General features: G+C 44.0%; 2 protein-coding genes across 7 annotated transcripts in view; one reads left to right on the top strand and one right to left on the bottom strand.

Annotated features, from left to right (window-relative positions):
- LOC116950948 (angiopoietin-2-like) overlaps positions 1 to 2,940 on the bottom strand; it is a 52,676-nt gene extending 49,736 nt beyond the window's left edge. The window contains exons 1-2 of one of the 4 annotated variants that reach the window (XM_076072005.1): positions 2,924 to 2,940; positions 1,715 to 2,187 (exon numbers count right to left, since the gene is read on the bottom strand). In XM_076072005.1, coding sequence (XP_075928120.1) covers positions 1,715 to 2,155 — 441 coding nt within the window. In that variant the 5' untranslated portion in view covers positions 2,156 to 2,187; positions 2,924 to 2,940. Of the gene's footprint in view, positions 1 to 1,714; positions 2,188 to 2,394; positions 2,869 to 2,923 lie in introns of those variants that run through there. The other 3 variants (XM_076071999.1, XM_032969194.2, XM_076071996.1) reach the window with 3 other exon arrangements.
- MCPH1 (microcephalin 1) overlaps positions 1 to 22,647 on the top strand; it is a 121,254-nt gene that overhangs the window by 78,423 nt on the left and 20,184 nt on the right. The window lies entirely within an intron of this gene.

Genomic DNA, 22,647 nt, shown 5'->3' with positions numbered 1-22,647 from the left:
TATGAAACATATCTCCCGGGCACACTTATTCTCAGGACTTACCAGGCATGGGTTCGTTAAGACAGTGAGGCTTCCAATGAGTGAGGCGACCGCAACAAAGTAATCGTTAAAGTAATGAACCCCAGCAGCTCATTGCCTGACAAACTTTCAAATCTGGACCCCGTCCGCACGGAGTCGGCCAGAGTGAGTGGGATATAGCACAGGCGCGATAATTGCCGTGCAGTACGAGAGGCCGTGGACTGTAAAAGCAGCCCCGGCGATGATTTGTGCAGATTGCGAGGACCTCTCCGGAGTGTGCATGCGGAGCGTCACTCGGGGGCTCTGCGGTGTGGCGCAGCCAGCATGGCACCTGCAAGTGACGGTGTTGTCTTAACGACAAATAACACCGCGTTTTGCCTCTACTTTGATAGCACACTCCTTCGGTTGTGTTTATTTTTCCAAGTAAAGAAACGCGTTGCGTTTTATTACGATAATAAGTACTTTACTGACCTCAAAATATTCGAATTGAATATTTCCTGAAATAGTTTAATGCTGTTGAGTGTTTTCGGCTGGTCTCGTGACATGTCGTGTGTGTGAGTGAGGCTTTCAGTGCCTTGCTTTGTAACGAAAGCATCACTGGACGTGCAAAGGTTGCGGGAGTTTAATGATTAAGTCTTGGACTTGCGGTTGCAGTAACTGATGAAAATAATATCCTGTACCTTCCAAAATCAACCATAACTAAGTGTCTGATAAATAATATTATGTCTATCATTTAAACAACAAATGTTGTCATCTCAGGCGTTTATTTCTGAGTAGCAAACCGAGATATGCATCGAACAGGCTTCTCCGACATTCTGAAATGTCTTATAAGCAAATCTTAATTGTGCAACGTGGATGCTTCAGTCGGGTAAAGGTCAATTTGGAATCTAAGTATCGTGCTTCCCTTTTAGCAAATGTTGGAAGTTTCCACCGCATTTGCATGCATTACGATGTGATGTCTGCTTTGTGGAATGCGCATTGAAAAATGCATGCGTAATATAATCAAAGCCTTCTTGCATTCATAAGTGCGGTGCGTAGCCCCTGTGCAAGCATGCGTGCCAAAAGTACCGTTGCCTCCACGGTTAATATTAACTCACACAAACCAGGCTTGCACCTGCTCGCGTAGTCCCGCTGTAGGTGAGGGCTGCTCAAGAGATTCCATCGAAGTTGCAGCCGAGCAAATGTCAACAGAATGAGTGCCTAACAGGAGTTGTTTTTGGTGGATAATGCGTGTCAGTCGGTCTTTACCGTGTACCATGCAGCGCACCTTGCTTGTACAATTAACTGATTTTAAATGACGCTTCATTCGCACATTTCTGGCGGAATCAAACATTTAATTATTGCATTAATTGTCAGCTTTCCGAGGAAAAGACATTCGAAAGAAACCTTTCCAGATGTCACTCCTGGACAGGATAAATGATGAAGTTGTCGTAATTGTCATCGAGTTATTTGGTTATAAAAAATGCATTTACGATCACTTGTATTTAGCGAAGCGCAGGGCTTAAACTTAGCTGGGTCCGTCTGGGATGACGACCCATTAAATGTTTCCGCGCGCGGCACACCGTATCCAGAATAACTCCTCCTATGGCTGCGGCAGCTGGTAACCAGGCTTATCTAGTCTTTCATGAGGAATTAATCCCTGGCGACACGTGCGCGCGTGTGTGTGTGCGTGCCCGAGGGCCCCACGTGGCCTCACCTTGCGCAGCCACTGCGTGTTGTTCTCCAGCAAAGTCTCCAGCTGCTGGAGCCGAGGCTGCGGCCACTCGGTCTCGGGGGTCGCCGCAGACGCTGGCGCATCGCGCTGCGGCAGCGCGTTGGGGTTGCCACCGTAGCCGCTCTGGGACGCCGCGGCGGCGGCAGTGGCAGGGCCCGCTGCACCCCCCCGGTCGGCCGCGGCCGCCCGGCACCCGTCCACCTCGGGCAGCAGGAAAGTGTAGACGCAGGCGCCGTGCTGCACGCGGTGGAACGAGCGCCGCCCGCCGCCGCCGCCGCCGGGCAGCTCGCCCAGCGCCGACCTCCGTGGCGAGGGCGGGAAGGCCGGCGTGCAGACTCCGGCGCACAGCAGCAGCGCCAGCGCCAGCGGTGCCACCGGCGCAAGTGGTAGTCGTAGCACCCCGGGCAGTCTTCGGAGAGCCATGCCGATGCGTGGACGGTGATGAGCTTACAGGCCTGTCAACATAAACGTGTTCATACGGCTGCTGGAAATACAGCTGGACGTCAGAGTCACTCGATTGCGATGTCAGCGGCTAGCGGCGTTTTCTTTCAATAACGTCATCATGCATATTTCAATACATTTTGCTGTTATTTACAGTTGTCAATTAATATGAATTCTAGTTTCTTATATTTAAAGTTTAAATAGTTTGTTGGTTGCAATACCTTGTTTTCTTTGCACGCATATACAAGTATAATAATATATCTCGGGTCTTCGGTCAGATGCACTCACTGATTGTCATTCCTCCTTCCCGAGTCCTGGTGCTGCACTGACTTTTGGAGCCGCGTGGCTCCACGCTCGGGATCTCTGTGAGTCCCCCCCCCGTGCCCCCGTGCCCCCAAGCCCCCGTCGTTTCTGCTCACCACCGGCGGGAGTCACTGAGCGCAACGCTCCTCCTGCGCTCAGCCCAAAGCAATGAGCCCTTCCTACTCACAGCCTCAGCGTACATGACAGCCGCGCAGGAATGCGCGCGTTTTCATGCGAGCAGCCAGCCCCCGCATCCATCCACCCTGCAGCCCCAGTCATTGAGAGCCCTCTCTCTCTCTACTCGTAATGTGGCGTCCGTTTTTTTTTTACTCATTGGGGCCGCTCGGTCACAGTTGTCCAAGCGCCTCCCATCCTGTAAGCAACTGGAACTCGTTGGTCCCGAATAAGGCGTGGGCCCCCCCCACCACACATTCCCCCATCCAGTACCTCTGTAGGGGAGGGGCCAATGCGAGCCCTGTGGCCCCCGCTGTGCGAGACGATCGAGGGCACAATCAGCTGTGGAAGGAGCGTGCGGCAGAGGAATCCGCTGCGAGCCAGCGGAGGGCGGCCGCCCACTCCGAGTGCCGCGCCGGCACGTCGTGCATTGTGCGCGGCTGAATGCCCCTCGGTGCCGCCATGAGAGCCGGGCTCGTCGTGCGAGCAAAGAATAACGACACGTTTGTGCCGTCGATGTACTAAAGGAGGGACGCTTGTGTTGTCAGCGTTTGTGAAGCCGGCGGCCACTTGAGAGAGTTTTTTCATCCTCAAATGAGCGATGAAAACGTGCTCACCCTTGACTACTGCGAACATTTTCCCGTGCAAGCAATTAACGTTTTTTTATTCAATGAATGGGAGGTTTTTTTTTCAAGATGATCGTTTTTCCCTTAAAATGGAAGGTCTTGTTTGCGTTGCTGATGACGTGCTGTTTTAATTAGAACGGAGTGGTAGAATGTGAAATACAAAGCTACCCTAATAAGGATGTCTGCAAAGTACTGCAAACACACATGGACAAAATACAACGGAGCTTTTGTTGAATTGCTTTGGTAGTGTAGAGTTCCCAGATCTGCAATTAAAATTAAGCTTCTTACAGTACTCGTAGTTAGTTTTAAGTTTATGAAAACATCACTAAAGGTCCCAAATTCGTATACTTTTTTTAAATCACGAAAAAATCACATTTAAAATATATAGTTTCTGGCTTTGTGAGACTGGCCTTGTAGCGCATGACTTACAAGCGGAAGGTTGCAGTGCAAATCCCAGCTAGGGGTCACCTCAGATCATTATCTGTTTGCTATCCATAATGAGTATGGTTTTTGGGAAGCCAACAGGGATCACACAATGGATTGACTGGCCCTTACCATGGAAATGTGGAATTTATGCCAGTGCTTCAGGTTTGCCAGTAGATATGAGCGCTCATTTGATCGTGGGGACTCGCTGACCCTCGGTCTTCCCGATGGCTCAGCAGGCAGATACACTTGCGGTGCACGAGGAGATGATAATCTGTGCTTTGTGTCTCTCAGGAGCTCCCTGGTCATGGGGTCATGACCCCAGTATCACTGGCAGCTCCCCCGCCCCCGCCTCTGACAATCCCAGCAAAGTGCAATGGGTGAAGATGGCTCAATCATCAGCGTTGGGATGTTACAAATAGATATCAGGACAGTTGTTGCTGGGATCCTGAACCATAATGTTTAAAGCAAGCATATTTTTCCATGTCGGGTGGTGCGTGTCTCGTTTTTAATGGGATGAGCCTGGTCTTCATCATAAGTGAGAATGTTATCGTATTTTCCATGGTAAGATGACAGCAGCTGGATACAGACCAAGAGTCTCAATATTAATAGTGATTATGCATGCATTTAATTATGACATCTTGGCTAATTGCATATAAGTGTAGGGAGGAAGTAGACCAATGGCAGACCCACGCAGTCAGGCTGCGCACGGGTGGCAGTGCATCCACAAACAGAGCAAGTGGCCTGAAGCTGCCGTTTTGCAATTTCGAATGGAAATGTATTTGTTTGGCGCGTGGTGCGTGTTTCCTCGTGTTTTCCTGTTGTCGTAGTGATGAATGTAGGGACGGATACTGCCGATTGGGCATTTGCCTTTCATAAGTGACCCCAATTAGCCGGACCGTTATATGAAAACCAACACCCTTGGCTATGGAGAGCAGCAGTGATTCGCACAATAAATTAGCTGTCTTTGCGGCACGATGATTTTATTGTGAACCGTAATGTTGGTCTTGCTTGGCATAAAATTGCAGCAATGGTTTGCGTTTGTTTTCAATAAAATTTATCTGCGGTTTGTAGAGGGTATGCATGCAGATGTTTTATTTTCAACTCACCCTTGCCGGTGGATTGCTTTCCTAGCTATGAATGTGGGAGGGTTTTTTTTTCCTCTGTGGGTCATGTTTGCCAAAAATGTGGTGTTCAATAAAGCTAACCGGTGTGTCACTTCCGAGTGTGTAACGAAGCAGCTGCAGTGACTTTAGTTTGAGCTACTCCGCCTTGGAACGTGTTTCGATATTCAGCGCGGTAATCAAATGTAACTTTTGCTAATTATTTTCTTTGGGTCTTTCTGTAAAGCCACGTAGATAGAATAATACAAATATCACGACGTTTCGATCGCAACACAAGCAATCGTTATCAGGTTAAAAAAATGATTTTCACCTTATTTGTCATCAGGTGAAAAAATAGCTTTTCACCTTATTTTTTCACCTGAAGACGACTGCTTGTGTTGCGATCGAAACATCGTGATATTTTTTTATTATTCTATCTACGTGGCTTTACCGAAAGACCCAAAGAATATGAATTCCTGCAGTCACGAAAGCTTTAAGTCAAGATTTGTGCAAATTAATTGCGTTAATAAAGGGCAATGTGATGAGCAGTAAATTCTTTAATTGGAAAAAAACTAACCACAATCGTCAATAACACTTTGGCTTTCAAATGGCCCTTCACAGCACACAGAGAGGTGGAGTGGACACGAGTTGGAGACACCACGTGATATACAATGGGGCCTCGAACTGCATAAAATAATAAACATTAATTAAAAAATTCCTGATTAACAGGTTTTTCATAATTCACTTAGCGATGACTTCCTGGGTTCACTGTGAGTGATGTAATCCACCAAGTGAATTGTGTAAAAACTTTTGATTTAAAGCTTTCGTGACTGCAGGGATTCATATTCTTGGTTCTTTCGGTAAAGTCACGTAGAAGGGAAACAATAAAATAATAAAAAATAATAAAATATTGTTTTGTTTTATATTTTTTATTTTATTGTTTCCCTTCTATGTGACTTTACCGAAAGAACCAAGAATGTATAAAAACTGTTCATTACGATTGTATTCTTCTCGGGCCCCATGGTATATAACGTGGTGTCTGCTACTCATGTCAACTCCACCTCTCTGGCATGTGCTGCGAAGAAGGGCCATTGCCCAAAACGTCGTCTATTGTATACTTTGTCTCTTGAAGGCCACAGTGTTGTTGCATTTGTGATGTGTACTTGTGCACCGCTGTGAATGCAGTATCACCAAATAATCATTTTTATTAATTCATTGGACATTTTACGAAGAATAACTGTTTATATTTTTATTATTTAATTGTTTCCCTTCTACGTGACTTTACCGAAAGAACCAATAATATGTTTTATTGTTGTTTCTTTTAGCACACTTTGTACTTTTTTTCCAAATGTACTGTTGTTTTTGCTCCAGTGATTGTAATACTATGACATGAAAATTAATTATGGCAAGAAAGAAAATTGAACGAATCATTACGTTTTTATTGCTCAGTGATCTGTTTTATAGTTCATGTCCGCTTCTGTGCCATTTTGGCAAAAGCCTAAAATGTGCTGTGCATCTACGCGTACATATAGAGAATACTCACACAGCTGTGTCTTGCACGCTGAAGTCATTTCTCCCCCAGCCTCACTAGAGGAGACAACACAGAGGCCTCTTCCAGAGCCCCGATCTTCATGACAAACCTGCACCTCGCTGATTTTCACAAAGTCGAGAGTGCACGCCCTGGCAACCCGGTTATGTTGATAAAAACAGGGAGGTGATCTGCACTGCATTCCTCTCTTTGCTTTGCTTTTCCTATGAGCTCTTTGCTGTGATCCTTGGCAGTAATTATCAGTTATGTGACTTTAACAGTTTCCCATTTCCACGTGCTCACTTTGGGGTTCATCACTGCTGTTTTTAGAGGCTATAGTGTAGTGAGTTGCATTTGACAAAGACATATGTTGTTAGCACTGCAGTGTACATGTGGTCATTCACTTTTAAAAACAAAGCAACGTATCTGGATATAATTGTAGGTGAGTATATGAATGTTGTTACAGGTGAGTGTGTGGATGTGGTTACAGGTGAGTGTGTGACTGTAGCTACAGGTGAAAGTGTATGTGGTTACAGGTGAGAGTGGATGTAGCTACAGGTGAGAATGAATGTGGTTACAGGTGAATGTGTGAATGTGGTTACATGTGAGTGTGTGGATGAGGTTACAGGTGAGAGTGGATGTGGTTGCAGGTGAGAGTGCCAGTGGTTACAAGTGGGTGTGTTGATGTGGTTACAGGTGATTGTGTTGATGTGGTTACAGGTGAAAGTGGATGTTGTTACAGGTGAGTGTGAATGTGGTTACAGGTGAGTGTGTGGTGGCCATCTGGCCAAGTGTTGGCACTCGTGCAAATCATCGCCATTTCTCGTGTGAGTCCCGTTGACTTCACAATAATCCCCCGCACTCCGCCACACGTGGACTAATAGGGGCTATGGGGCACAAAGGGACAACATTAAATCTTGACTTAAAGCTTCTGTGACTGCGGGAATTTATATTCTTTGGGTCTTTCGGTAAAGTCACTTAGATAGGTTAAAAAATAATAAAATTTACAAAAAACTACGACGTTTCGATCGCAACACAAGCGACCGTCATCAGGTGGAAACAAGAGGGGAAGCCACAAACGGCAAAAGAAGCGGAGATGGTTTTGTTAATGGGGTAGACGCATGAAATTAACAACTTGTGGTACGCTCAATGCAGGGGTGATACTGCAGGAACTGGAATTGCTTGTCCCATCTTTAGTAAAATAAAACTAACATCGGAAGGTGACAAGGTGGCAAGATCACAGCTAGTTATGACTTAAACTGGTTGATAACGTCCTTCCAATAATTGCTGAGTTTGTACCCATCCTCTCGGTTGAATTGTGTCGTTCATGAAGCTAAAAAATTCGTTCATGAAGCCATCCATATATACAGACACAGGCGTGACTTTACCGAAATATCCATATGAATTCCCGCAGTCACGAAAGCTTTAAGTGAATATTTAATCGCCTCTACGGGGAGGGTTTCCACATCACTATAAAATCTTTTTACAAACAGGAAGTCTCATCTGATTGATTCACTCACATTTCTGAAGAGATGTCACGACAAAAAGCTAATACCGATCTCCTTTACACTGACATCTGCTGCTGTCACAACTAATGCTAAACGAATCTTGTTCAGAGTAGGTTTGGCCCTGATCTCAGAGAGAATGAGATTGCTCCGAATTGAACTAGATCATGTGGACAAGACACTCTTGAAATCACACTTAACATTGACAGAAAAAATGTCTACATCTGATTGGGGACATGCAGATAACATGACAGCCATGTCAGCTAAATGTAAAGATAACCTGATTTCCAAGTTCAACCTCCTTTCCAAGAAGAAGCCAAATCCACACGTTAAAAAGTTAGACGTTGACAAGGTTTCGATTTAAAGCTTTCGTGACTGCAAGGATTCATCTTCTTTGGTTCTTTCGGTAAAGTCACGTAGAATGAGAATAAAATTATAAATTGATAAAATAAAATAACACAATATTCTCACAACGTTTCGGCCACAACACAAGCGGCCTTCATCAGGTGAAGGAACGAGACTGTCTGGTAGGACAGCGCTGGAGTGAAAAAAGCCACGTTCAGACCACGACCTTTAAGCTGTGTCAGAAGAAACAAAGCGCCTTGACAAAGGAATTAGCATATAATTTAGCATTGAAATGGCCGAGTGATTAGCTTGTGACTGGTCACAGAAATGGCTATGTTAAAGTTAAAGCATACACATCCGCAGAGGCACCCCTTGACAAAGGAATTAGCATAGAATTTAGCATTGAAATAGCTAAGTTAAAGCATACACATCCGCAGAGGCACCCCTTGACAAAGGAATTAGCATAGAATTTAGCATTGAAATAGCTGAGTGATTAGCTTGTAACTGGTCACAGAAATAGCTATGTTTAAAGTCAGAGCATACACATTCACCGAGGCACCTAGTATAAATCAAACAGGAGAATTTAGCATTGAAATAACTAGGCGAATCTAGGTGCCTCAGTGCCTCAGAGAATGACGATGATATCGTCATTCTCTCAGCCGACAAGGGCAATGCCACACTCATCATGGACAAAACCGCATACAATAACAAAATTCAGGACCTACTTAATGGTGGCAGCTATACAAAAATTTAAAGAGATCCCACCAACAGCCTCGTTACGAAAACCAGCAGTATCATCACTGATTCGGCTTCACTAATTGAACAAACCATGCGGTTTTCCTTAAAACCCTCTGCTGCTTGACCACCCAGATTATATGGCTCACCAAAAATCCATAAAGAAGGTACACCCCTTCCTCCTATCGTCTCCACCATTGACTCACCCACCTACAAACTGGCCCGATTTCTGTCTGAGACCTTACAACCATTCACTGGTAAGACCACCTCAGCTGTACTTAACTCAACTCACTTGGTATCGCTAATTAAGGACATCTCACTGTCTTCAGGTGATTTGCTCATTACTTTCGATGTAGTTTCTTTGTTCACCAAAGTTCCTGTGCCCGACACCATTGCAATCATTGAAGATTTGGTCCAACAAGGACTGAATGCTGATGTACCGGCCCTGGTGAGACGCTGCCTCACCAACACATACGTCACCTGGAATGGAACATTCTACAAGCAAGTTGAAGGCACCCAAATGGGTTCTCCCTTATCTCCGGTTGTAGCCAATGTTTTCATGGAGAAATTTGAGACGGACGCCATCCAGGCATCCACTCTACGTCTGTCCTTATGGAAGAGGTACGTAGATGACACGTTTGTCATCTGGCCACATGGCCTACCAGCTCTGAACCAATTCCTCAACCACATCAATTTCATACACCCAGCCATCAAATTCACCATGGAGGTGGAAAAGGATGGCAAGCTACCATTCTTGGATGTTCTATTCAAAAAGCGACCAGATGGCTCAATGGGCCACTGTCTACAGGAAAGCAACCCATACTGATGCCTACCTAAATCCTGACTTCCACCACCATCCATCCCAGAAGAATTCCCTCATCAAACCTCTACACCATATATCACGATGTATCTCCGACCATCATTACCTCGCCAGTGAACTGAAACACGAGCACCAAGCTCTCAAGATGAATGGATATTCGGGCGACACAATCCGTAAAGCTATCACCCCAACCGTTGGGAAGGGCCATCTGAGGACCCAATCAAAACCATCACCATTCCATACATAGCAGGGGTCACCAAAAATATTTCCAAAATCATGAGCAAACACAAGATCCAGGTTCGATTTAACACAGTGCATAAAATGTGTGATCTGATCCCATCTGTGAAAGATGTGATCCCTGACATGCAATACCCCGACGTCTACAAACTAAGCTGTGTCTGCGGCAGTAGTTACAATGGGGAAACTAAGGCAGATTTCAAACACGGGTGGACCAACACTTCAGCCGTGGCTGATCATTGTTTTAATTTCGGTTGGCTCACACGAAATTGATTTCCCTAAGACGAAGGTACTTTGCAAGCCCATTGGCTTTAAACAAAGATTTGTTCATGAAGTCATCCATATATACAGACACAATTAAGTCATAACTGGCTGTGATGTTTCCATCTTGTCACCTTCCGATGTTAGTTTTATTTTACTAAAGATGGGACAAGCAATTCCAGTTCCTGCAGTGTCGCCCCTGCATTGGGCATACCACAAGTTGTTAATTTCATGCTAATTTCATCTGTCTACCCTATTAACAAAACCATCTCCTCTTCTTTTGCCTTTGGTGGGTTCCCCCCCTTTTGTCTACCCTATTAACATAACCCTATCCGCTTGTTTACCAGGACGCTTGGGCTACGCCCATTGTAAACCTTTAAAACAGCTCGCCTTTAGTGGCTTCCGCCCTTTGTTCCACCTAATGACGGTCGCTTGTGTTGCGGTCGAAACGTCGTTGTTTTTTTATTTTTTTAACCTATCTACGTGACTTTACCGAACGACCCAAAGAATAGGGACAAAATTGTCCACATGATGAATACAGCATTTGTATTTTAAATTATTATACTGTAATAAAATCTGCATGAAACCTGAGTTTAAGGGCAGAGCTAATGTTTATCCCTTTCAGAAAGAAAATGCACCTTTGAAAAAATATAAATGATGGGTTTAGTGGAGCATAAATCAATGAGAGTAAGCCTCCTTGTCACCCATAACGTGATATCGAGAGGCCTCTGAATGGTGCCCATTGTAGGGCACGTTTTTGGAGAGGGTGTGAACGTTTTTGCAGCCACCATGATGCATAGCCCACCGCATTGCAGCCTTGGGTTTCATTTATAATCTGTGAAGAAACGGAAAATGTAATTCAACCCAGAGTGAGGCTCTTTCACTCATTTGTGTCGCATTGTTATAGAACGGAGCATCACAGTATCCGTGGCTAACCGTAAACAGCTTAAAGGGCAGCCACCCACTGGGGCACGCGATCGCGATGGGAGCCATCTTTCACACGGGCATTGAACGGACGGAGGAGCCCTCCTCATTATCACCGTGATGTCTGTGTATGTGCGTATGTATGCCTGTCTGGGGAGCGGTAGTGTAGCGGTTAGCGCGCTGCGCTATGAACCTGGCGACCCGGGTTCGATTCCCGCTCACGGCCAACACCAGTGACGATTATCTGAACCGGTCCCGGGCCTCCCCTAGGTCGACTCAGCCTCAAATGAGTACCTGGTGCGTTGTGTAAACATTGCCACTAGGGAAACAAAGGCGGTCGGGAGTGGTGCTGGCCACCCACCCCCTCGTGTACCGTTCCGGCCTTCATAGGTGCTCGCTAACAGCACTTGCCCCTACAGTCTGTTAAGGCTATATGGGGGATCTTTGTTTTTTGTATGCCTGTGTGTACGTTGAACTTCTTTTGCACCGTACGTAGCCAACCGTGCTAATCGGAGGTGATGCGAGCGAGCGCACGTGCATGGCCGCGCCGAGCGATGCTGGGCGTGGTGGCACACACCTATCGTGTGACTTTAGCCCGGTTAGGGTTGATGGCATCATTCCATGATGGGAACTCCGCGACTCTAATAATGCACCGGTTTCGTCCTTCTGCTTGCTAAGAGGGGGCGGGGTTGTAACCGGTGAAGCGTTTCGATTATACGATGCAGCTGAAAGGCCGATTGATATGACGAGTCAATCTCTCCTGAGGCCATATTGGGATATAATTCCTAGCCCTTCCGTGCGTGTCCATGAGTGCGTGCGCATGTGTGTGTGTATTTGGTGGGGTAGTGGTGGTACAGCGGTTTGTACAACTGCTATGAGCCTGATGGCCAGAGTTTGATTCCCTGCAAAGCTTCATTTTTTGGTATCATAGCACATACTTGCATAGCATATACATGCATAGCATATACGTGCACATACGTCCTACATATGGGCTATGAGGAAGGGCCATTGCCCAAAACATCACCTTTTATATATTTTTTTCCTTTTAAGGTCAGTATTATTGATCAATAGGAAGCTTTTTTGTTATTATCTTACTGTATGTATGTGTGTCTGTCTGCACAGAGATCCAATGTCAAACTCTGGATAGTCATTCGTCTTCGTATAGCTGTTGATGTAGTATAACGTCTGTGATGTTACATGGAGGCGGTCGAACCAACTGATTTTGTCGGGAGTAGTGGTGTTGAATCATTGCTGTGATGATGCCTCCTCCATCGTATTTGTGGATCGGGCATTGAGTCGTGATGTGTTCCGTGGTCTGGGAGACCACAGTCTCGGCACACCGGAGATAATTTAATTTCCCATTTGTGCATAAAATATCTGCTGCCATGGTTTGTCATTAATGTAAACTAAAATAAATGTTACATGTTTGTTAGTGTCAGTAATTTAAATGACAATTTGATGCTTTTAATTAAAATGACAAACCGTGACCCATAATTCCATCAGAGATGATGATAACTTAAAGGAATTAGATTTTTAAAAGTACAAATGAAGAGGTTCTTATTCATGAAAGTAAACCCATCCGCCGCTTACAGATGGTGTTTTGATTTGCCTTCCTTGAACGCAGCCGCTCCTAAGGGTGAGGGCCCAAGGTAGACTCTCTTATCCGGGGATCAGTGCCACCAAATTTACTCTGTTTTTGATAGGTTTGGCTTTCCAAGGGTACGGGTTCAAATTCCACAGACAAACACTCACCCGCTTGGGAGTAAAGGGGTTTGATGCGAGCCGTTGCCTCTGTATTTGGTCAAACATCTCATGGCGGCACAGAGGGCTTTCAAGGCAGCGCGCGTGTCACCACATCTAAATTATTCCTTTCAAACGCCAGCTACGGCCTCTGCTGCTGCTGCCTTGAGCTGGGTGCTCAGAGCGCGTCGCTCACAAGAGGGCCACCCTGCTGTGCCACCCGGCCTGCTCGCGTGACTCGCCCCGTGGCCCTTGTTTGCAAGCGGTGGCCCCTGTGGCTGGTGTCACGGTTCGATTGCTCACCTGCTTTGGGTCATATTTTGGAAACATGTAGAAGAGGTATGTAAGATTTCTCTAAAAATGTAATAATAGAGTCGTGGAATGCATTCTGCAATGATACTGTTAGGCTTTATAATACAATGTAATCATTCTCATATGTACTACAATTAAAATAAAACACTATTTTAGTATGTGAAGGATGAAATCATGATGAAAATTAAATCCTCAGTACATTTACTATTTGTGGCATTCTCATAGTGCAAGGCAAGCGCAAACCCATGTATCTGTGTGTAACATTTAGCTGTGGTTAACTTTTCCCACTCAGAGTCAAACTGTCTGCCTGCTCTAGTCAGCATGAAAAAGTATTTCAGTGGTGGCAATTGCACCATCCTATGAGAGGAGCCAGTTTATCCTTAGAGCAACCATTGCTTACTCGCTCTAATTAGTACTAATTTTATCAATCCCGGAGGGATGATGGTTCCACCCCAACCCCGTTTTGAACTCACAATGTTCCGATTGCGAGACGAGCACCCTAACCACAGCACTAGATTAATTCCCACCGGGCAGTAACAAACACATGATGTCTACGGTCAAATTATAGAATTGGCCGGCTTTGTTAACGTGTCGTCACCTTCAGCGTTTGGCTCTGATGTTCAATAGGAAGCTATGGTGTCATACCAAGTTTCAGCTGTGTATCGGCCCAACCCTTTGGCATCACGTCTGGGGTCTGGGCGGGGACCACTGTCGACTGTGGGAAAGCGCGACCCCCCATAACCTCTCCGTCGAGGCTCCTGCCTTTCCCAGCCTCCGCTGGTGCACACGACAATTGGGCAGGGCCCGGCGCGTGTGGTTAGATGGCGCAAAAGCACGTGCACTTGGCAAGGAAGCACTTTCCTTGGCTCCAAAAGGCGCATTTCGCTCATAAGCGTGGCAGTAAAGCGCTCGCTATCATTTCTACATTACGTTATTGAAGCGAGAATAAATTCACTAGCACGATGGTTTGTGCTGTAAGTTCATGCGAGAATGATCTGCTACTAAACAAACACATTACAACAATGTTTGTATTCCGAATGCCACGTGTACTTACTTGCTGTGGCTGCTCTGAGTCAGTGATGGAAATTTCAAATTGTTATGGTAGAGGCCTCTCTGGCCATGGAGAGTTCACTGTTTTTGGATTAATGGAAAATGCAGCCCTAAAAAACAAAAAAGCTCTTATCATGTAGATACGTACCTAGGAGCTGTGTTTTGGGCTGTCCTACATCACTTTGAAGGTCTGTTAATGATAAGGAGCCTTCAAAATATATTTATTGAGCTATGTGGCGAGAGCACTACAGTGGCTTTGAATTCAAGAATATGGCAGTGGAGCCACAGTGTTGTTACTGGAGCAATGCCTTGGCTGGCACCTTGAATAGTTTTTTTCTCACAATATTAAAGCTTCAGACTCATGTCAGACAGTTGGGGATAGACAACATAGGTTTATAGTACCTATATATTTGGGTTTTTAAGATATTTCTTCCTTTAAAGCAACCAACATTGATCTTCTGCATCATCGTTTTAATGGATCTGGATACTCTCTGACAAATTTCCACGAGGTATTCATAGGCCTCAGATATGAATTTGCATTTAATAATATTTGAACAGTATCCTTAATGTGGTGCTTCATTTGATGTGTGCCGTGTGTAGGACTATTAAATACGTTTGCATGCCTCTTTGTTTGCTGTATTTCACCCTATCGAAGTCACAACTGACAATAGCTTTAAAGGCACGAAGGTTAATACGTCTGGAGCATTGATATTAAGTCAGGGAAGGTGTTTTCCTTCGGCATGCGAGGGTAAATAAGTCAAGCATGGTTATTTTTGCTATGCATTGTTTAATTACCGACAGGCAATTTCTCAAATCGGTAACAGCAGCAGCATGGCCACATTTGACCTGATTATTTTACGACTCTAGTTCATGCGTCGCTGACATTTTGAAATGTAATACCCGCAATGCGACTCAGAAGATCACTTTGTGCTTTTACATTTTAATGTTACTCATTTTTCACGAAATCTTTTTCAGTTAAAAACAAAAATATAACTTTAGCCTCGCGATAAACTGAGCATAAAGCTTCACTATTCATCTCGAGGAGCTTGACTGGATTAAAAAAAAACCCTTCCCTCTGTGCGCAAAGCCTTTTTGTTATGTTTCTGTTTTCGTAGAATCTCAAACGAACGATAGGGAAGAAAGGGTGAGATTACTGTCTATGGTGCAGAATGAAAACGGGCTTTGGAGCGGCATAAAAGAGGGATTGGAGGATGCGGAGAGGCTGCGTGTGATCGTTATTAATGAGGAGCCTAGAGAGGCCGGACGCGGGCACGAGGGCACCCAGACGGGGCCACCCGCTGCCGCTGCTGGCTGCCCCTGTCAGACGTCCACCTTGAAGCCAGACAAGAAGGGCTCGCTCCGGCCTGGACAGCGTGTTGTGTGGTCGGGCCGGACAGCGCGGGGTGCTGATCCCAAAGCCCCGGTGGACACGCATGCCACGCGGTGTTTGCGTCGGTCATAAAACGGGTTTAAGTTCGCTGGTGAGGAAGTTTAAAAGTTTAATGTATTGTTAAAGGTGGGGTTTACACGATTATGGCTGTTTCTGGAAACTGTGAAGTCAGTAGTTTACTTCCAGTTAAATATCTGGAGTCCAGTAAATGTTCATTTGTGTTGGTTTTCAGCAACGGTGGTAGTCCTATGGAGACTCACCCCAATGCTCATGCGAGCAGGAAATCACTTTGACTTTATTACTTGATTGCATGTAATCCTGTTTATATAACAGCTTAAAGCGGCATTTTGAACATCACATGCAAATCCTTCAACTACTGCCATTGTCGGAAATTTCAAATTGTATCGAGTTTAGTTCTAGGGGTCATGGGACTGACAAGGTCAGTTGAATCGACATCTTTGTTCGCACTTCCAGATGTGCGCTGCTCCCTGGTGGCTTGAGGGAGCGCCGTCACCCGTGCGGCCGTCCGTGCTGGAGGACCGATGTGTCTCCCGAACCCGCCGTGAACCCACCTCGTGGGGCCGCGCACGGCCACAGAGGCAGTCGGGGTGTTTTACTCACAGTCAGAAGGTCTTAAGTTCACATTCCACTCGGGAGTAAACTCTGCCCATCTTCCATCCACGATTGATACAAATGAGTGCGACTTGTTGGGATGTCGACAGCAACTGGCTCAGGTCTGGCCATGGAGATGAGTACCACTCGGTACTCGTTTGAGCTTCGAGGCACCTTGAAGTTATGTTATTATTATTGTGGGCAGTACTCTTGAAATATTTAATTATCATCATCAGTCTTTTCTTGTGACAATCCACCAAGCTCCTTCTCCACGGTGGATGTCTTCTCATACTCGTTTACCTCCCTTGGCTGCCACTGCATCTTTAGTCTCCACCACCGGCCCCATCCCCTGTCGCGATGCGTCCTATTCAGGCCCACTTACTTTTTTTGAGTCACATTTATGATGGAGAGGTGCATGCCCAAAATGGCATTGAGAGGCAGACAGAGGAACGCATGAATCAGAGCAAATGCATGTCAACTATGTATACTTGGCAAAATAGTTTTAAAGGTATGCCCATCAATTTTTTTGCTTTTTTTTCATAGTAAGAACTTTCATTGTGTAATTATTTTTAGCCACAAAGAGTATCTCGTTGAAATAATTATATTATGTCCATACACGCGGCGCAGGTGCACATAGCTGAAGTGTTTAAATTCAGGGAAATGCAGCTTGGATTAAAAGGGGCTTGTAAACGTGCCCACTCTCAAGAGGGAATGACGCTTTATTTTAATGCAGCGTCTCGGGAGACGTCCGAACAGCAGTGTTGCCATGGTTACAGTTCGAACAGCAGTGTTGCTATGGTTACAGTCCAGCAACACCGTCCACCCGTCACACTCAGAGCCCTCGCATGCAGCCAAATTGAACACGATACTCACAAGTACCAGGCAGGCCCGTGAGGATCAAAGGGTTAATCAAATTAGTCTTTATCACTGCCAGTGCACTGCCTTTTTATAAATACATTTCTTAACAGCTGGTCCATGGTGGAGGGGGCGATTACGGTTGTTATTCTTCCTTCAGCAAGTGTCCAAGATGTGTGTTGTAACCCAGCCAAACTTGGAATTAAAGGCATTCTTAAAAATGTGTAACCCTAAAAGTAACACTTCGAGAGAGTGCGCCTGGTCTTAATCTCATAGACTCCACAACCATCATTTTCTAAAACCTGTGCGATGTGACTCAGTCAGTACTTTATTTATTTAGTTATTAGACCTTTATTAGACCTTTACTCTTTACTCTCCACTCCTAAATAGTCACGGCTTATACCGGCCCATTTTTAAGTAGCATTTACAAACACACATATACATTTTCTACAGCAGCCAATTCATTACAATTGCCATGCACATACAGTGAGGGAAAAAAGTATTTGATCCCCTGCTGATTTTGTACGTTTGCCCACTGACAAAGAAATGATCAGTCTATAATTTTAATGGTAGGTTTATTTGAACAGTGAGAGACAGAATAACAACAACAAAATCCAGAAAAACGCATGTCAAAAATGTTATAAATTGATTTGCATTTTTATGAGGGAAATAAGTATTTGACCCCTCTGCAAAACATGACTTAGTACTTGGTGGCAAAACCCTTGTTGGCAATCACAGAGGTCAGACGTTTCTTGTAGTTGCCCACCAGGTTTGCACACATCTCAGGAGGGATTGTGTCCCACTCCTCTTTGCAGATCTTCTCCAGGTCATTAAGGTTTCGAGGCTGACGTTTGGCAACTCGAACCTTCAGCTCCCTCCACAGATTTTCTATGGGATTAAGGTCTGGAGACTGGCTAGGCCACTCCAGGACCTTAATGTGCTTCTTCTTGAGCCACTCCTTTGTTGCCTTGGCCGTGTGTTTTGGGTCATTGTCATGCTGGAATACCCATCCACGACCCATTTTCAATGCCCTGGCTGAGGGAAGGAGGTTCTCACCCAAGATTTGACGGTACATGGCCCCGTCCATCGTCCCTTTGATGCGGTGAAGTTGTCCTGTCCCCTTAGCAGAAAAACACCCCAAAGCATAATGTTTCCACCTCCATGTTTGACGGTGGCGATGGTGTTCTTGGGGTCATAGGCAGCATTCCTCCTCCTCCAAACATGGCGAGTTGAGTTGATGCCAAAGAGCTCCATTTTGGTCTCTTCTGACCACAACACTTTCAACCAGTTGTCCTCTGAATAATTCAGATGTTCATTGGCAAACTTCAGACGGGCATGTATATGTGCTTTCTTGAGCAGGGGGACCTTGCGGGCGCTGCAGGATTTCAGTCCTTCACGGCGTAGTGTGTTACCAATTGTTTTCTTGGTGACTATGGTCCCAGCTGCCTTGAGATCATTGACAAGATCCTCCCGTGTAGTTCTGGGCTGATTCCTCACCGTTCTCATGATCATTGCAACTCCACGAGGTGAGATCTTGCATGGAGCCCCAGGCCGAGGGAGATTGACAGTTCTTTTGTGTTTCTTCAATTTGCGAATAATCACACCAACTGTTGTCACCTTCTCACCAAGCTGCTTGGCAATGGTCTTGTAGCCCATTCCAACATTGTGTAGGTCAACAATCTTGTCCCTGACATCCTTGGAGAGCTCTTTGGTCTTGGCCATAGTGGAGAGTTTGGAATCTGATTGATTGATTGCTTCTGTGGACAGGTGTCTTTTATACAGGTAACAAGCTGAGATTAGGAGCACTCCCTTTAAGAGTGTGCTCCTAAACTCAGCTCGTTACCTGTGTAAAAGACACCTGGGAGCCAGAAATCTTTCTGATTGAGAGGGGGTCAAATACTTATTTCCCTCATTAAAATGCAAATCAATTTATAACATTTTTGACATGCGTTTTTCTGGATTTTTTGTTGTTGTTATTCTGTCTCTCACTGTTCAAATAAACCTACCATTAAAATTATAGACTGATCATTTATTTGTCAGTGGGCAAACGTACAAAATCAGCAGGGGAGCAAATTCTCTTTTCCCTCACTGTAGATACCAAATACATGGTTTTTACAACTTGTTTTTTAATGAAGCTGTAAATCACACTGTTGCCTTTAAAACAATATTGTTTTTCAGTCTTACAGAATATTTTCATGGTTCCCATGGTTGTTTTGTTTACTGCTTTTCATTTGCATGTTTATTTAAATACATTTACCTGGTTTCTACATTCGTGCATTTTCCACTGTGTTTTGTCCAGGTCTTCCTTGCCAAAGAGACATGTTCTCAGTGGTGTGCCACATAGTTTTATACAATGATTTTGTGGTGATGGTGATACTGTTATTCAGTACTGTATAGTGTATTCTTGGGTCTTTCGGTAAAGACCCAATAATATGAATTCCTGCAGTCACGAAAGTTTTAAGTCAAGATTTACTGTATAGTGATTATAGAAATAATTTAAATTAGGTGACAAATCTTAGTGTATTGATGTTTGCCGTTACATGGTCCTCATGCACACATTAACAACAGCGTTGCATCTAGTTACACATTCTATGCAGTTATCACATCAAAAGTATTGGAGCACTTGCCTTAACCTGAAAGCGCAACACTATAATCACAATAACATAACAATGACCTGGACTGCCTTCCCTCGCTTCCATCTCCCTGGCCAGATGCGGGGTGCTGATAGTAGCCACTTGTGTGTCTCGGCCTGGTAATTAGACCTGCCTGTTGTGCTTGGCCTCTGCTCGGAGCGCACATTGCGATGGCTGAAGATACACGAAGTGTGCGCCTGGCTCTCGCGCGACATTCGGCTGTTGCTTCAGTTACGCCGTCACAGTGGGGTTCATCACAGGCGCATTCCCTCAATGTGACATCTCCACGCGCTTCTACTTCAAGCGATCCACCACCGCCTGTGTCCTGCGTGAACGTGCCGTGGTCAGCTTGCTCGTTAAATCGGCGAGTTGGGTGAATGCAGCATCAACCAACGCATCGAGGGCTTAATAGACAATTGTGTTACATATGGAATATATGTCCGTATGAATACGTGTGGCCGTGTTCTGTGTTTATTTGTGTCCTTTAAAACAATGAATCGACCAGGTGGCTCAGCGGAAGAGTGAACGGCTCGCAATGCAAAGGTTGAAAGTTCAAATCTTTCTTGGGGTAGGTTGACTTAGACCATCATCCCTCTGGGGTCAGTAAATTAAGTACCACTTTTCAGGAAAGTTAACAGTGATTGTCCTACTCTTTGGTTATTTCAGTAAGGGCACGTGACTTTACCGAAAGAACCAAAGAGTATGGATCCCTGCGGTCACGAAAGCTTCAAGTCTAGAGTGGTTGTCCTGTGGAGAGACTCGCCCTCACCATAGGGTTGTGGGATTTCTATCATTGGCTCAGGGCTGTCAACTAGAGTTGAGCACTGCCTCAATGCTCATTTATGCAGGAAATGACTTTTACTCTTATTTTCCACGTTTATACATGTCCCTTAAAGCGAAGCCTTTGTCTTTAAGGGTTTTAAATCAGGTGAAGTATTTATGGACCAATTCATGGACTTTTGTGTAGGTACCGTGCACGTATTTTTTTATTTATTATGAAAACAAAGAGATTTCGTATCATCTCGGCATTGTGTAGGTATAATTTAAATATCGTATATGTAAAATGTAGATATCGTGTAGGTATAATGTAGGTATCGTATAGGTATTCTGTAGATTACCTATAGGTATTCTGTAGACATCGTATCGGTATAATGTATATCTCGAATATGTATTCTCTAGATATCATTTCGGTATGATGTAAGTATCATCTAAGTATAATGTAGATATCGTGTAGGTATAATGTAGGTATCGTATAGGTATTCTGTAGATTACCTATAGGTATTCTGTGGACATCGTATCGGTATAATGTATATCTCGTATATGTATTCTCTAGATATCATGTCGGTATGATGTAGGTATCATCTAAGTATAATGTAGATATCGTGTATGTATAATATTGGTATCATGTAGGTATAATGTAGGTATCGTGTATGTATAATGTAGGTTTCGATTTAAAGCTTTCGTGACTGCAGGGATTCATCTTCTTGGTTCTTTCGGTAAAGTCATTTAGAATGGAAATAATAATATTATTTTATTTCCATTCTACGTGACTTTACTATAATGTAGGTATTGTGTAGGTATAATGTAGGTATTGTGTAGGTATAATGTAGATATCGTGTAGGTATAATGTAGATATCGTGTAGGTATAATGTAGGTATTGTGTAGGAATAATGTAGATATCGTGTCTGTATTGTGTAGGTATAATGTAGATATCGTGTAGGTGTAATGTAGATATCTTGTATGTATAATATTGGTATCATCTAAGTATAATGTAGATATCGTGTAGGTATAATGTAGGTATTGTGTAGGTATAATGTAGGTATTGTGTAGGTATAATGTAGGTATTGTGTAGGTATAATGTAGATATTGTGTAGGTATAATGTAGATATCGTGTACGTATAATATTGGTATCATCTAAGTATAATGTAGATATCGTGTAGGTATAATGTAGGTATTGTGTAGGTATAATGTAGATAGCGTGTAGGTATAATGTAGATATTGTGTATGTATAATATTGGTATCATCTTAGTATAATGTAGATATCGTGTAGGTATAATGTAGGTATCGTGTAGGTATAATGTAGGTATTGTGTAGGTATAGTGTAGGTATAATGTAGATATCGTGTAGGTATAATGTAGGTATTGTGTAGGTATAATATTGGTATCATCTTAGTATAATGTAGATATCGTGTAGGTATAATGTAGGTATCGTGTAGGTATAATGTAGGTATTGTGTAGGTATAGTGTAGGTATAATGTAGATATCGTGTAGGTATAATGTAGGTATTGTGTAGGTATAATGTAGGTATTGTGTAGGTATGTAGGTATTGTGTAGGTATAATGTAGATATCGTGTAGGTATAATGTAGGTATTGTGTAGGTATAATATTGGTATCATCTTAGTATAATGTAGATATCGTGTAGGTATAATGTAGGTATCGTGTAGGTATAATGTAGGTATTGTGTAGGTATAGTGTAGGTATAATGTAGATATCGTGTAGGTATAATGTAGGTATTGTGTAGGTATAATGTAGGTATTGTGTAGGTATGTAGGTATTGTGTAGGTATAATGTAGATATCGTGTAGGTATAATGTAGGTATTGTGTAGGTATAATGTAGATATCGTGTATGTATAATATCTTCTGCCTTCTCACTTGGGGATCATGTCTTGAGATGCAGTCACAGACATTATTTAAATCCGGTTCTTTATGATTGTATTCTATTACTGCAAGCAATGCTTGCTTGATTCAACTTACTACTTCACCCGTGAAAATTAAATGTGCACGACATATCCTGACCTACGCACTACCCATGAGGTGACATCTGTTTCTCACGTGAAGAACACAGCCTCGAGCTACGACTTTTAATTGTTATAAAATGTTCCAAGGTGATCAGTGGAAA

This window comes from Petromyzon marinus, chromosome 3 (genome assembly GCF_048934315.1).
Source record: "Petromyzon marinus isolate PM22_M1 ecotype Great Lakes invasive population chromosome 3, UKy_Petmar_22M1.pri1.0, whole genome shotgun sequence".
NCBI lineage: Eukaryota > Metazoa > Chordata > Hyperoartia > Petromyzontiformes > Petromyzontidae > Petromyzon > Petromyzon marinus.
This window is presented reverse-complemented; position numbering and strand designations above follow the sequence as displayed.